This window comes from Zeus faber, assembly GCF_960531495.2.
Source record: "Zeus faber genome assembly, chromosome: 2".
Taxonomy (NCBI): Eukaryota; Metazoa; Chordata; class Actinopteri; order Zeiformes; family Zeidae; genus Zeus; species Zeus faber.
The window spans coordinates 21,637,297-21,650,720 of NC_137189.1; the positions used below are offsets into that span (position 1 = coordinate 21,637,297).

Genomic DNA, 13,424 nt, shown 5'->3' on the forward strand with positions numbered 1-13,424 from the left:
GTGTGTCCATAGCAACTACTCACTCTCTCTTTCCCCTCGCGTTCTGTCCCAGGACTCACGGCCCACCCTGATCTCGGCCATCGAGAAGTGCGTCTACACATTCTTGTGGTCCACAGCGGCCGCCTGCCCTCTCAACAGCAGTCTGCACGATGACTGCAGGGTCACCAACCCCGCTACAGGTCTGTCCCATTCTCACACACGCACACACACACACACACACACACACACACACACACACACACAGACACACACACACACACACACACATTTGTGTACTTGCTGCGGTATAGCAAGTCTCTGTCTGTATGGCAGTTGCTAGGGAAGGATTTTTTGTTTTTTTACACTATCATTGCAAATGATTCAACTTTTAAATGTTCAGGCTGGCATTATTTTGCAATTTTTAATAATCTATCACGTAACACATCAATGTCTAAAAGCACCAAATTGTTCATCCTATTTTCTGTGAATTTCTATCTGTAATGGCAATGCTGTCCATAAGTCAAAAACATCATAGGTCAAAGTCTTTGAGTCGTGTCAGGGAAAAACAGTTCTTTGGCTCCCAGTACACAAGCTTTATCTGGATAGATAAAGCTTGTGTACTGGGAACCAGTAACACCCTCAACACAGTTCTGTGTACCAGAGCTGCGTTGTGGGTGTTACGAAAAAATAAAATAGAATTTCCAAGTACCGATCATTTATTGACCAGTGTTGACATGGACAGCTAATACAGGACTATTAGACATGGTGATTGATATATTATCCGTTTAGACTTGAATATCTCAAACCGCTTTCCTTTAAAGTGGTAATCCGTTCAATTATTTTGTTAAAATGATCTCATATTGAAGTGACCAAGGAAAAGAAATACAAATTGATCGATCAGTAGAAGGCATATGGCATATAAGACTAGGGTAAACCAAGAAATTTTCAATGGAATTAGGCTTGGGCAGAATGACAAGTAAATCGGCAATTGACTCCATCATTCGGCAATTGATAATTATTATTTATTTTACCCGCCACGAAAAATCGCAGCATTGAAACGGTGTACCGTGCTGTTCACCTTTTTCTGAAACTGATCACGGGAGTGGAGAGAGGGGGCGGCGAGAGAGAGAGGCGCTCTCTCTGTAACCCCTGCGCCAGAGAGCAACAGACTGAGCAGCAGTGCACACAACCCATTCACTTGCGCGCACAAAGAGGATGTATGTGGACGTAGCACACAAATAAAAATGCCAATGAAATAAATCTCCAAAAAATAAACGAGGCAATAAATATATAAATAAATGTAAATATAAATATATAAGAGTACATATACGTCCGACGGCCCGGGCGGAGGTGGTGGTGTGCCAGAGCCCCCATGCGTGCCGGCCAAGTGCATGATTTTTCATCATTTTTCAATGCGCCGTGGGGTTTAGTGAGACACTCTTGTCTTTTTACGCGCCAACGTCCGCAGTGGAAAAGACCTATCAGAGAATTGGAGTTTTGTTTTTTTTATTGATCCTCCAGACAGCGGTGCGTGGGTGCGCTGGTTCCTGACTCCCATGCCGGTTTTCCTGTGTTTTCATTTTAGATCTATTGAACTGTCCCATTCCGTTACAAAAAAACCCTGTGTCCCTACCGTCCCGTGCTGCGTCACACATGTCTCTCTGTCGCTTGTCGAGACTTAATTTAGTAAAAACTAGATGTTTTTGTGTAAATACTTGTCAATAATAAATCCTGTACTTTTTAAACTGGGAGACTGCATTTGCCCCATTACGTTCTATGTGCGTGCACCCCCACCCCCTTCCCGATCTAATCGTAAATTGGCAATGGCTGCCCCCCAGTGATCGCCTATTGGAATTTTCAACGATCGCTCAAGCCGAAATAGAATTCTGGGACTTGCAGTGTCATCCACCCAACACACAACATCTGACATGTATTGGATATCATATTTTTCTATTGGAGCTATTATCTGAAGCTATTTTACCGATAGCCTGTTTCAGTTCATCTGGACTCATTACCATCACAAAGTTCCAATTTCTCCGAACGCCACCCACCTCCCTATTTACACCTTCAGCCTATTAAAACTGTGTTCTTCTCCTCCCCGAAGGGCACCTCTTTGACCTGAACCCACTGAGGGTGGAGGGTGGGTTTACCATCTACGACCACGACAACCCCAAGAAGATGTTCCGCCTCAACATCTGCGGAGAGGTGGTCAACGCCGGATGCAGCTCTGGCACAGGTACCACCTACACATGCCATGGGGAGGGCACCTTTTAAACGTCCATGGACACATTGATGGGGAGCTTCTGCGACTCGTGACTACTGATTACAGGGTTCTTACCAGGTCTTTGAGACGCTTGAAGTGCTTGAATTTCGTCCTCAGAAATGTATGTACTGGAATATCTTGAAAATAGCCCCTTTTGTGCGTAGATATACAAATATAAATATATATTCTAAGATAAAAATATAAAGATAACATTGAAAATGTTAAGTCATGATTTGGAACACACTACAAAACGTTTGGGTTGTGCTACAACCCTGGTGTTACGAATGAATAACGAGAGTTCTTACTATGTCTTAAGCTGTCTCCAGACAGCTCCACTGAATAAATCTGAAAGCCCCTTTAAACCAGCCAAGTCTCAACTTGGTCTTGACAGGCTGTGTTTGGGCCCCTCATCATAAGGCCCGCACCCCAGTATACACTCGGTTACCGCCTGTGACTCTTCCTTTTGACATGTTATTCAGGCCTTGAGCGAGCTGGTCAGTGAGGCCCCCGGTAAGGACTCCCGTTCTTTATTCGTAAGAGAAATGTCTGAACCGATGTGTCCTATGCAAGCCCCCAAAGGCAGAGACATAGACATCAGGGTCTGGGTAGTCCATTCCAAGGACCAGCTCGTATTTGTGACCTCAAACCCTAATTCCAGCATATACAGTAAGAACCCATTAAAAGGGTGCCGAGCTCAATTATGTCAACTACCCAGTGCCCCCTGCTGGCTCCTCCGTAGGCCAGGTCGGGGCTCCACGGCCTGCTAGCATGCAGCTAATGCCTTTTACTCATGGTGTTTATTCCTAAAACAGTGTTCTATCCCAAACTCTGGGCTGTTTATATATTGTTTGACCCTGTTGATATAATCATGACTTGGCCCTGCCCAACAATCCAGACCACAAAAATGGTGAGAAACAGTTTAACGGTCTAACTTCATAATTCAGTTCTACACACTTGTCTTTCTCATGTTTTCAGCAATTACTTTCTAATATGTATAATGTGTTTAGAAACAAATCACTGAATTCACTTTACAGGGACTTTAAGACATTCAACGCCAAAACCAAATCCCATTTCAAAGTCAGCGCCTGCACCCGTGTGCGTAACCAGTGGGTGCCCTCCATGAATCTGGATGCCAAATTGTGACTGCCCGGTGGCTTGCCATCCATTCCATTATGACAGGCCGATATAGCAACCAGGTACAGCTTGAGGTTGGATGGTGCCAAGCCTTTTACATGGCCTTGGATGAAACCCCAATATTACTATGACCACAATATTACAGCGTAATGGGTCATTGCCACACGCCACACACCAGCACTCAAAGGCCAGCTGGATGTGTATGGGGCCCTTGTTGACAGGGCTCTAGCGCTCTGAATTATTTCCACCACCTCCATGCTTTAAATAACTTTTAATAGCCGGTTCTCCTCAGGGGCCAGGCGACCAGTTTACACTTGTGACGAGTTGGATGGAATATTTCCGTCCGTTTCTGTCTGGCTGATGTGGGCGCACCCACGCCGGGGTACCCACGATGAGGGACCTCAGGTCCGCAAACTAAGTCTGTTTTGGCCGCCAAGGTGCCACTAGAACCAGTTCCACCCTGTCCTCCCTCACCTTGTCTAGCACCTGCTGCAACAGTGGGAGGGGAGGCAATGCATTTAAGCGAGCCCGAGGCCAGTGGCCAGTCTTGAAGCGAACAGATCCACCTCTCCTCCTCCTCCGAGTCACACAGACATAGTTCTTGGACTCAACGTCAGTCATCCTGGAATAGGAAATTCAGTCCTTGATGGTGCCATTTGCGCAGTAGTGGACAGGAAGAGAGGGTTCTTTTCATCAGATATTTCCTCATTCCAAGAACTGAGACTGCTCTTCTCTGAGACCATTTCTGGATATGAGAATTTTAAACCAAACATTGAAAAAAATCTCCAGCTTCTGAGGTGTGTTGCAGCCCGCACATGTCACCAAGTCTGCAGCCGACATAATTTTTTCCTTTCTCTCTTACTAAAGATAATACTGAATACTTTCCAATACTGAATGCCTTCACTTCGATACCTGTTCCTAAATGCTATTTTCTGATATAATTGTCTTTTGTTTAGTTTTAATTCAGAGTTTTAGGAATAGCCTATTCAACAGGGCAGAGATGAGAGAATATTGTCTGGAAATGTGTCTGTTCAGTATAAGCTTTATTTGTACAAAGATAAATGTTATTTGAAAAACATGACAGTAATTTTTTTGTATTTTTATTTGTGTAGCTACACTCTCAAAAATGGAAATGTGTCTGGTCCCTGAGTTGGTAATGGGTTGAAAATCTGGACACAACACAATGCTGTTGAATAGTCCTGGTTTAAGATATAGATGTGTACTCTTACCACACAAAGCTTTAATTTGTTTTTGTTTGTTTGTTTGTTTTTTTGGCTCAGTTACACTAAATAGATTGATGACACAGATATCGAATGATGCCATGGAATGTTTCGATATTTTTTTTTAATAAAGATGGGATTAGATCAGTTTCACACAGACTATAATAGTGTTAAATGATTGCCTAAAATGTGTGTTAATGTCCTCAGGTGTATGCATCAAGGACAGCAACAGCGCGGTGAGCGGCGGACAGGTTAGCAGGAAGCTGTCCTACCTGGACCAGGTGCTGGAGCTGACCTACGAGGGTGGGGACGCCTGCCCCGCAAACCCCGTCCTCCGCCACAAGAGCGTCATCAGCTTCATCTGCAGGTGCAGCCGCTGCCTTTCAATCGGTCGATATCGAAAATGTCAAGATGTACAGTGGTACCTCGACTTATAACTGTAATCCGTTCTATAAGAACGATCGTATGTTAAAACAGTCGTATGTCGAAGCAATTTTTCCCATATCAATTATGAAATAATTTAGGGAGAAAATAAACAAAATACAAGCACAAACATCGTAAACATGAAAAAAATATCGATAAGCCACAAACTACGTGCACACACGATGTAGGTCGCCGGCTGACCTGCTGCCGACGCACCAACTGCAAATTTCCACGGTCGTATCTTGGAGCAGTCGGTCGCAAGTCGATACAAATTTTCGCGACTATTGCTACTCGTATCTTGGATTAGTCGTAAGTAGATGCAGTCGTAAGTCGTGCTACCACTGTATAAAGTACATCACAGTACTCTGCAATGCTTTTAATCCAGTATTAATAACAGACATATACATATATCACAGTTTTACCGCTGTGAGTTAAAATGCCTTCAAAAAGTTATAAATTCTCTGGTGTCTGCATGAACCTGATGATATCTTTCTCTGCAGGTCTTCAGGCTCTGAGTCGTCCACCACCAGCCCGGTGCTGATCGATTCGGATCTCAACACCTGCACCCACTTCTTCTCTCTCCATACGTCACTGGTCTGCGAACAGCCTGTAAGTGTGTGTGTGTGTGTGTGTGTGTGTGTGTGTGTGTGTGTGTGTGTGTGTGTGTGACTGTGTGTGTGTGTGTGTGTGTGTGTGTGTGTGTGTGTGTGTGGAAGAAATTCTTCTGCAATTATTGGTGAGGTTAATTTGGTTAATTCAAGATATTTATTCTGCAGAATAAAGAGAGAGGTTCAGTATTGCTCCAAAGCAGTGTTCTGATCAGTCTGATGTTATTTCTGATCTAGAGGGCTTTATACAAAAACAGAGGGTGTGGCTTGGTTCAGAAGTCATTTACAAGTCTGTGCCCCTCAACAGTATCCCTGGATGTCACATCAGACAATAAATTGACAGGAACTTGTAAATGACCTGGCAGACGTGGATTACAATCCCTTACAATGCACCTCCAGGCTCCCCTGTGGTTATTCTTCATCTCCATACGAGGTAAACAGGAAGAAATGTGACCTGGTTCTTCCACGTTGAAATTGAAATTGTAGAGAGAAAGAACATTTCTCTTTACATAAATTTTGGGGATCCATCTCCGCGCTGGACCCCTAACTCTAAAAGACACATCTAGGGTCTGAGTGTCATTTTTAAGAAGGAAAAAGAATACAATTTAAAAATATCAAGACCTGTTCTCATAGAGGCTGGACGTGTTACACTTTGTCGTCTTTGCTGCCGAGTGCCATGGTTCCCATTGGACTCGCCATTTTTCCGAATGTTTTGTTTTTCTTCCCAAAAACAAATGTTTAAAATATCTGTATGAAGTTAATATTCTTAAAAACCCCACTATTTTTGCTTTGCAGACAACATATTTAATTCTGCTCCACCCTTACTATACATGCTTGGTCCGGCAATGTTACTGCTTCCTTCCATTCACAACACAGCCTTCCCAGCATTTTCCCGGAAATGTAACTAGGTCTTGAGGTGGGAAATTGCCAGAATAAATATCTCCAAATATCGATCCCTGCTCCCATTCACAGATGACCTTCTGCAGGAACGGTTCTGGAGCATTTCTGGGAAAGACTGCATGTGTGAAAGGGGCTTAACTCTTTCTGTCTCTCTCTCTCTCTTGCTGTTTGCCTCAGGTGAAGTGCTCAGTCCTCAATGGCTCCGCGCTCATCGACTTGACTCCGCTCATCCACTTGACGGGCTACTACACTGCCATGGGTCAGAAGGACACGGGTCTTGTCCCGCTGATTTAGTGCAATATTCCCTTGATATAATGACTTAACAGCTTTAAAATGGAATCTAGTACTGTATTTCCCCCCCAAAATTTCATTTATATTACTCATGGGGTTAGTTTATAACTCACTCTCTTCCCGTTCTCCCAGACGATGATTTGGACCAAAATGACGGCTCTCCGGACTTCTACATCAACATCTGCCAGCCCCTCAACCCCATCCCTGGGGTGACCTGCCCCCCCGGGGCCGCCGTCTGCCTAGATCCAGATAAAGGGCCCCCAGTGGTAAGTTACGGGACACAGACAACAACAGGGAATCAAATGGACAAGTTGCCATTTTGGATGCAGCGACTTTCTCCTATTATACCGCTCTCTTTTTCCCCCTCCTTCTCCTGACTCTCTTAACCTCTCTTCTTTTCAGGCCATCGGAAGGACAACCACAGGACCTCAGATTAACAACGCCACCCATGAGGTGTCGATCACTTACAGTAGCTCCACCCCCTGCTCCACTGACCCCGCCCAGAACTACACGTCCACCATTATCTTCACCTGCCAGCAGGGGCTAGAGCTGGTCAGTGCGCTCATTACCAGTACAGGTTACAATGCCGCCAGAAGTAGCACACACTTTATAGATGCACAGTCTCCAAGTATAAACTGTACTGAAACAACAACTACACAAGAGTGTATATACTTTCAAAATACACCGGTCTGGAAATCGCGCAGTTGTCCTTTAGAAAGAAAGTGGTGGCTATATGTCTTATCTTATCGTCCAAATTTATGATCATTTGAAGATACAAGTCAAAAATATCTCACGAAATGAGGTCTAATATTTGTGGTAGTTTTAGTCAGATAGTCCAATGTGATGAACCTCAGTCTAATACCATAACAATGGTTTTGCAATGTATCCTCAGATGTTATGATGATTTTCCTCGTCATTATGGTCAATTCTTCCACGTCACTCACTAAAAACAATTTTTCCCGTGGCCTGCGTGTCTCCAGGGCTACCCCCATATGCTGCGGCAGCAGGGCTGCATCTACGTGTTCGAGTGGGCCACGCCAGTGGTCTGCCCCGACGCCACGCACACTAGCGGCTGCCTGCTCACTGACGACCAGCTCCAGTTCACCTTCAACCTCTCGGCCCTCACCGGGGAGATCCAGGTAGGGTAGATTTAAAATCGAAGGGTGAAAGAAAAGTAACTCAATCTGTGAAAGTTAACATGTCAGTTCTCCATGATTCCCCTTAGGTCCCAGTTGGCTCCACGTCATACCGACTTAACGTGTGCAAAGAGGTGGCAGAGCCAGCCTGTAAGAAGAGCGCCGTGTGCCAGGTGTCGGGCTCGGGCTCACCATCAGATCCTGTCACGTCCGCCACGTCGTTCGGCATCAGCCAGGCTATGACCATGGACTACAAGCACGAAGACCAGGCTGTGCTGATGAAATATGGAGCCGGCGACGCCTGCCCGCCTGGTCAGTCACACTCCTGTCTGGCTTAATAGACATGAAATGGTGGATTAAGCTTCAGCCTTTTTTTTTTTTTACGTTTTTGTTGGTTTTCTGTATATACTAAATGCAACTGTGTATTCTTCAGGGGATTGTGGGAGTTGCTGCAAAGTTTCCCGACTGACTATCAATGTCAGTGTCATTATCTGTTGTTTTCTTATAGTTTATGTTATTTTCCTCTGAGTATTCTGCCTGTGTGTTCCTCAAATAAAGAACAGAAACTAGTAATGGAACGGTACCTGTTCAGAGTCCAAAACCTTCAGCCTTAGTGGATACAGAGTTCCAGAATCCAATCCATGACTGAACAGCATAGATAAACACAATTACTTCGGGGTCATTTGAAGAGCAATGATGAGAGTGATGAATAAATAATCCATTTAGTCAAACCTGAAAGTCATTGATGTTGGATTTTTGTACTAGTGATGTTCTCCGATGCTGATGAATATGGAATAGGGACAAGCTTTTCCCAGTAGTGACCGGGTTGTTAGAGATGGAGTTTGCATGTCCTTAAAAGACAGACACAGCCTTAATAAATTGTGAAGCGTTCAGTTTGATTCAAACACACGCCTTCTCGTCATCATTCCCGAAAGGACAAGTTCCTCTTCTTCTGACAAGTATGCTGCTTGCGGGTTAGATATGAAGGGGCCAGAACTATCTGCCTCATCAGTGTTGAACCTATATGCTTGTTTTCCCCTCCCAGTGACGGAGCGCGAGGAGGTGTGTGTGTTCCCCTTCACCTTCATGCAGAAATCGTACACAGAGTGCACCACCCAAGGCCGCACGGACGGCAGGGTGTGGTGCGCCACCACCGACAACTATGACAAGGACAAGAAGTGGGGCTTCTGCGCCACAGGTAATTTAAAGGATATTAAAGACCGATTGAATAATCCTGGTTTCGGTCTTTGCGAAGAAGTGTCCATATAAGAACTACAAGTAGAACTGCAATAGATGTTAGCTCGATTAGCTTTTAACCCAAACCTTACTTTTCAACCACTGAGAACAAATGGGCTTGGGCCAATATTAAAATATTGCGTATTTTCCACCACATGCAATATTTTCAACATGTTTGTCCCTACCCCATGTCCATTTCATTCCCCATTTTACTAATAGTGGACAAACACATAATGGATTTCAACTTTAAGCGTCCAATTCTTTGCCTTTTCTGTGATCCTAAAAGCTGTCTCATGAAAATAAATTTCTCCGTAGTTTAGAAAGAAAATCAATCTAATCCTTTCCATTTTTCCCCTGTGCCCTACTTGTCTCGATCAATAAAAGTCGTCCGCTCTCTCCCTCTCTCTCACAGTATCCAGTAAGCGTCAGTCCTCCATATTGTTCACGTGCGACCAATCGGCGGGTCACGGCTCACCCCAGCTGCTCTCGGTGACGGGCGGCTGCGCAGCCAGTTTCCAGTGGCGCACCAGTGCCGTGTGCCCCCCGACGAAGATGGAATGCAAGCTGGTGAGCCAGCATCATACGTATGACCTCCACATCCTGTCGTCCCTCACCGAACCGTGGAGGTTCAGCCACAGGGGAGACGCGTAAGTTTCTCGACAACTCTTTTGCAATCTATTGCCTCCCATACATTACATGACATGCTTGCTGTTGGATGTACCTTTTTATTTATTATTGCTATTGACATCCCACTCCCAGGCTCATTTCCAAACCAATTTATAGACTGAAGCCAAGCAAAGCTGATCTCTCTGAAATCTCTTGTCTCCCTCCCTCTGTGCTGCCTGTACTGCGTCTTTAGATACTACATCAACCTGTGCCAGGGGATCCATGGCGGGCTGACCGACTGTCCGGACGGGGCCACCGTGTGTCGCCGTACAGCGGAGGGCAAAACTCACACACTGGGTCGCGTCTACACGCAAAAGATGACATACACGGGTGGGTCATTTGATAAGATGGATACTCAAAGGGCAGAAGGACATCTTGGTTTATTGCATAATTTGTAAGAAAAGGTTCCCGGATCGGTCGACTCCACAACCATTTAATACGAATACTCTTCTATGCAAGTTACCGGAAACATGGCCAGACTTCCCCTCTCCCCCCACATGACCACCACCCATGTTTCTCCCTTTGTCCAGACGGCAGGATCCTTGTGAACTACTCCATGGGAGACGCCGTCTGCCATAACAACCGCAGGGCCAAGACTGTGATACAGCTGACCTGCGGCTCCACCGTGGGACGCCCCGCCCTTGTCAGGTTAAAATAAAATTAAAAATCTACTTTTTATTTCAATTCTCAAGAAAATTAAAAATGAACAAGAACACTGAAACACATTTCACACAATAATCATTTGCAAAATTCATTCAAAATTCAATTTATATGAGCACTTCAGAATAGAGCACAAAGTCAACACTGGAGATAATCCCACCCTGCTTATTATATGCTTTTACAGAATTTAGCAAAGGCTGATATGATTATAAATTGAAGAATAGCAAACTAACTGTTTAGGTAGAGTTTAGCTCTCACGCAGTCCATCATAACCTTACTGCTCAGCAATGCCTAACTGCCCGCGTTAATGACACTGTGTGTTAAACTTTCATTTGGCTGCTGCGTGCAACCCACACGGAGACGACACCTTCTCTCCGGTTACTCTGCGGTCTGCCTTCCCCCAACAGCGTGGACGATGCCACATGCGAGTTTGTGATCAGCTGGGAGACACGTGTGGCGTGCGCCGTGAAGCAGCGCGAGGTGACAATGGTCAACGGGACCATCCAGCTCCCCGACAATGGCAACAGGCTCAGTCTGGGAGCACTGTACTTCAGGTAACACACACACGCTGACATTGAGAAACACACTGCTCTCTCTGTCTAGGTATAGATTCTTCAGTGATATTGACATACATATAAGCACACAGCGATTATATGGCTGACAGTTCTACTTGTGGAGCCTAGGGTTGAGCAATATGTACAACTCTTTCTACCGGCCACTGTTAGCCCAACAACCGGCATGTAATTATCCTAGAGAAAGCCCCTTTCTCGGGCCCCCTATCCCCCGGAAACAGAAGTGTGTGTGCGCTCTGCACCGCCGCGTTGTTCCACCATTTTGTGAACCGAACTGAACTTTTATTCAAGATAAAAATCTTGAATCGACCAAAAGGAAGGGAAAAAAAAAAAAAAAGAGACAAAACACATTTCAGAATGACCTGGAAACAGGGGTAATGGTTTATTTATTCTTTATTGGATTTCTCTGGACCGCGAGAACAGCACCGGGCACTGTTAAAGCGGCGACGTGGAATACCAGTTCCTATTTGCGCATGCTTTGAATTGCGCTTTAAAGGTCATTCAATTAGCAAAATGAAAGGACAAAAACCATCCAAAAAATTTGCCAAAAAAACAACCACTGATAGACTTGGTTGCCGATATATTCGTCTAATCGTCCAAGCCTAGTGGAGCCCTCACTACGCCCTCGATCACACTTTTTTTTGTCCTCGTTTATACCCGCCCTGTCCTCCTCCCAGCCACCACCAGGCCACCGGAGACAACCGCCCCAACGGCGACCGCTACATCTATCACATCCAGCTGTCTGGCCTCACCAACAGCTCCCTGCCCAGCTGCGTGGGAGCCAACATCTGCCAGGTCAAGCTCAATGCGGACTACAAGCGCAAGATAGGCTCCTCCAGCCAAGCCAAGTACTTCATCAAAGGTAAGGCAGTCCACCTCGCAGGGCTGCTCCATTAATGCAGTGGACCTATGCATGTACAGTGCATGTGTTTATTAAGAACACGGACCAGATCTCCAGTTTCCATGGGGAAGGAGAGGCAAAACATATATAAAGTTTTGGGTACTCCAGCTTTTAAGAAGCTGGAAGGTGTATTGCCCTTATTTCACACTAGTGAACTTTTTTCAATTAAACAATAGCTGCTTCCAATCAACTCTTCACTATCTATAACTTTCACTATATTCTTACATTTATTTCACCAATACAAAATCAGTCTCTTCTGCTAAAACCAATCTTAGGCGACCGGACCCTGTTAAGAAGGTTCCTGTCAAGTTCTGATTGGACGGATTGGTCTGATTTGACCAGTCTGCCCCTGTAGACTAGTACTGCAAGACCAGTGTGCCGCATTAAAGTTAATCCACGTTCAATGGCAGAACCGCCAAACTTCAACCAAACACCTGAATATGTCAGAGGGTGTTAATATTTCAATATTGTGCATCATTTTACTTGGGTGATGAAATTCCATTAATTTTAACAAATTTAAGTACCGTATTTTCACGACCATAAGGCGCACCGTACTAAAAGGCGCAGTCTCAGTTATGTGTGCCATTACTGTATTTAACACACACATAAGGCGCACCGGATTATAGGGCGCGGGTTTTATATACCGGTACATATCCTCTACTACGTTTAAATACCTCTACTGCGTATTTAAAAATAGAGCGGGAGCAAAACTGAGTATGTTTGTGCTTTATTCATGTATTTATTACAAAGTATTAATCAAACCCATCGAAGTCATCATCCTCTGTTTCTGAATTAAACAGCTGCGCTAAATCAGACATGCCAGTTTCCCCTTCTTCGCTGTCAGGGTCACTTTCCGTGCCGTGCGGCTCCTCGGAAATGATGCCGGCTTTTGCGAAAGCTCGAACAACAGTGCCAGCAGACACGTTAGCCCAAGCATCTACAATCCATCCTCAAACTGTGGCGTAACTTGCCCGGCGCTGCCTTCCACTTTTCGTGAAACTGTGGTCTCCGTCGGTCATCCATCGCTCCCACGCCGCTCGCAGCCTTACTTTGAACGGCCGGTTCCCACCGATGTCGAGCGGTTGAAGTTCCTTTGTCAGACCTCCCGGAATAACAGCAAGCACAGCGTTCATTTGTTTCACCTTGTTTTTCACATCGGCTGTGAGATGGGCACGCATGGAGTCACAGATTAACAGCGATGGTGATGCGTGGAAAAAAACCACCTGGTCTCCTTACATACACCTCCCTCAGCCACTCTTTCATCATCTCCTCATCCATCCAGCCCTTTTCATTTGCCTTAATAATGACTCCAGCTGGAAAAGTCTCTTTAGGCAAAGTCTTTCTCTTAAAAATCACCATAGGCGGCAGTTTCTGTCCATTTGCGTGGCAGCCAAGCACAACAGTAAACGACGCCTTTTCATACCCCGTTGTGCGT

The 13,424-nt window shown here is 45.2% G+C and overlaps 1 protein-coding gene across 1 annotated transcript in view; it reads left to right on the forward strand.

The window, feature by feature from the left end:
* Positions 1-13,424, forward strand: part of igf2r (insulin-like growth factor 2 receptor) — a 58,919-nt gene that overhangs the window by 39,302 nt on the left and 6,193 nt on the right. The window contains exons 32-46 of the mRNA XM_080023559.1: positions 53-179; positions 2,084-2,215; positions 4,804-4,963; positions 5,520-5,628; positions 6,705-6,786; positions 6,951-7,084; positions 7,221-7,370; positions 7,799-7,957; positions 8,044-8,266; positions 9,000-9,152; positions 9,603-9,837; positions 10,050-10,186; positions 10,387-10,504; positions 10,924-11,070; positions 11,766-11,950. Of these exons, the coding sequence (XP_079879685.1) occupies positions 53-179; positions 2,084-2,215; positions 4,804-4,963; positions 5,520-5,628; positions 6,705-6,786; positions 6,951-7,084; positions 7,221-7,370; positions 7,799-7,957; positions 8,044-8,266; positions 9,000-9,152; positions 9,603-9,837; positions 10,050-10,186; positions 10,387-10,504; positions 10,924-11,070; positions 11,766-11,950 (2,251 nt within the window). The remainder of the gene's footprint in view (positions 1-52; positions 180-2,083; positions 2,216-4,803; positions 4,964-5,519; positions 5,629-6,704; positions 6,787-6,950; positions 7,085-7,220; positions 7,371-7,798; positions 7,958-8,043; positions 8,267-8,999; positions 9,153-9,602; positions 9,838-10,049; positions 10,187-10,386; positions 10,505-10,923; positions 11,071-11,765; positions 11,951-13,424) is intronic.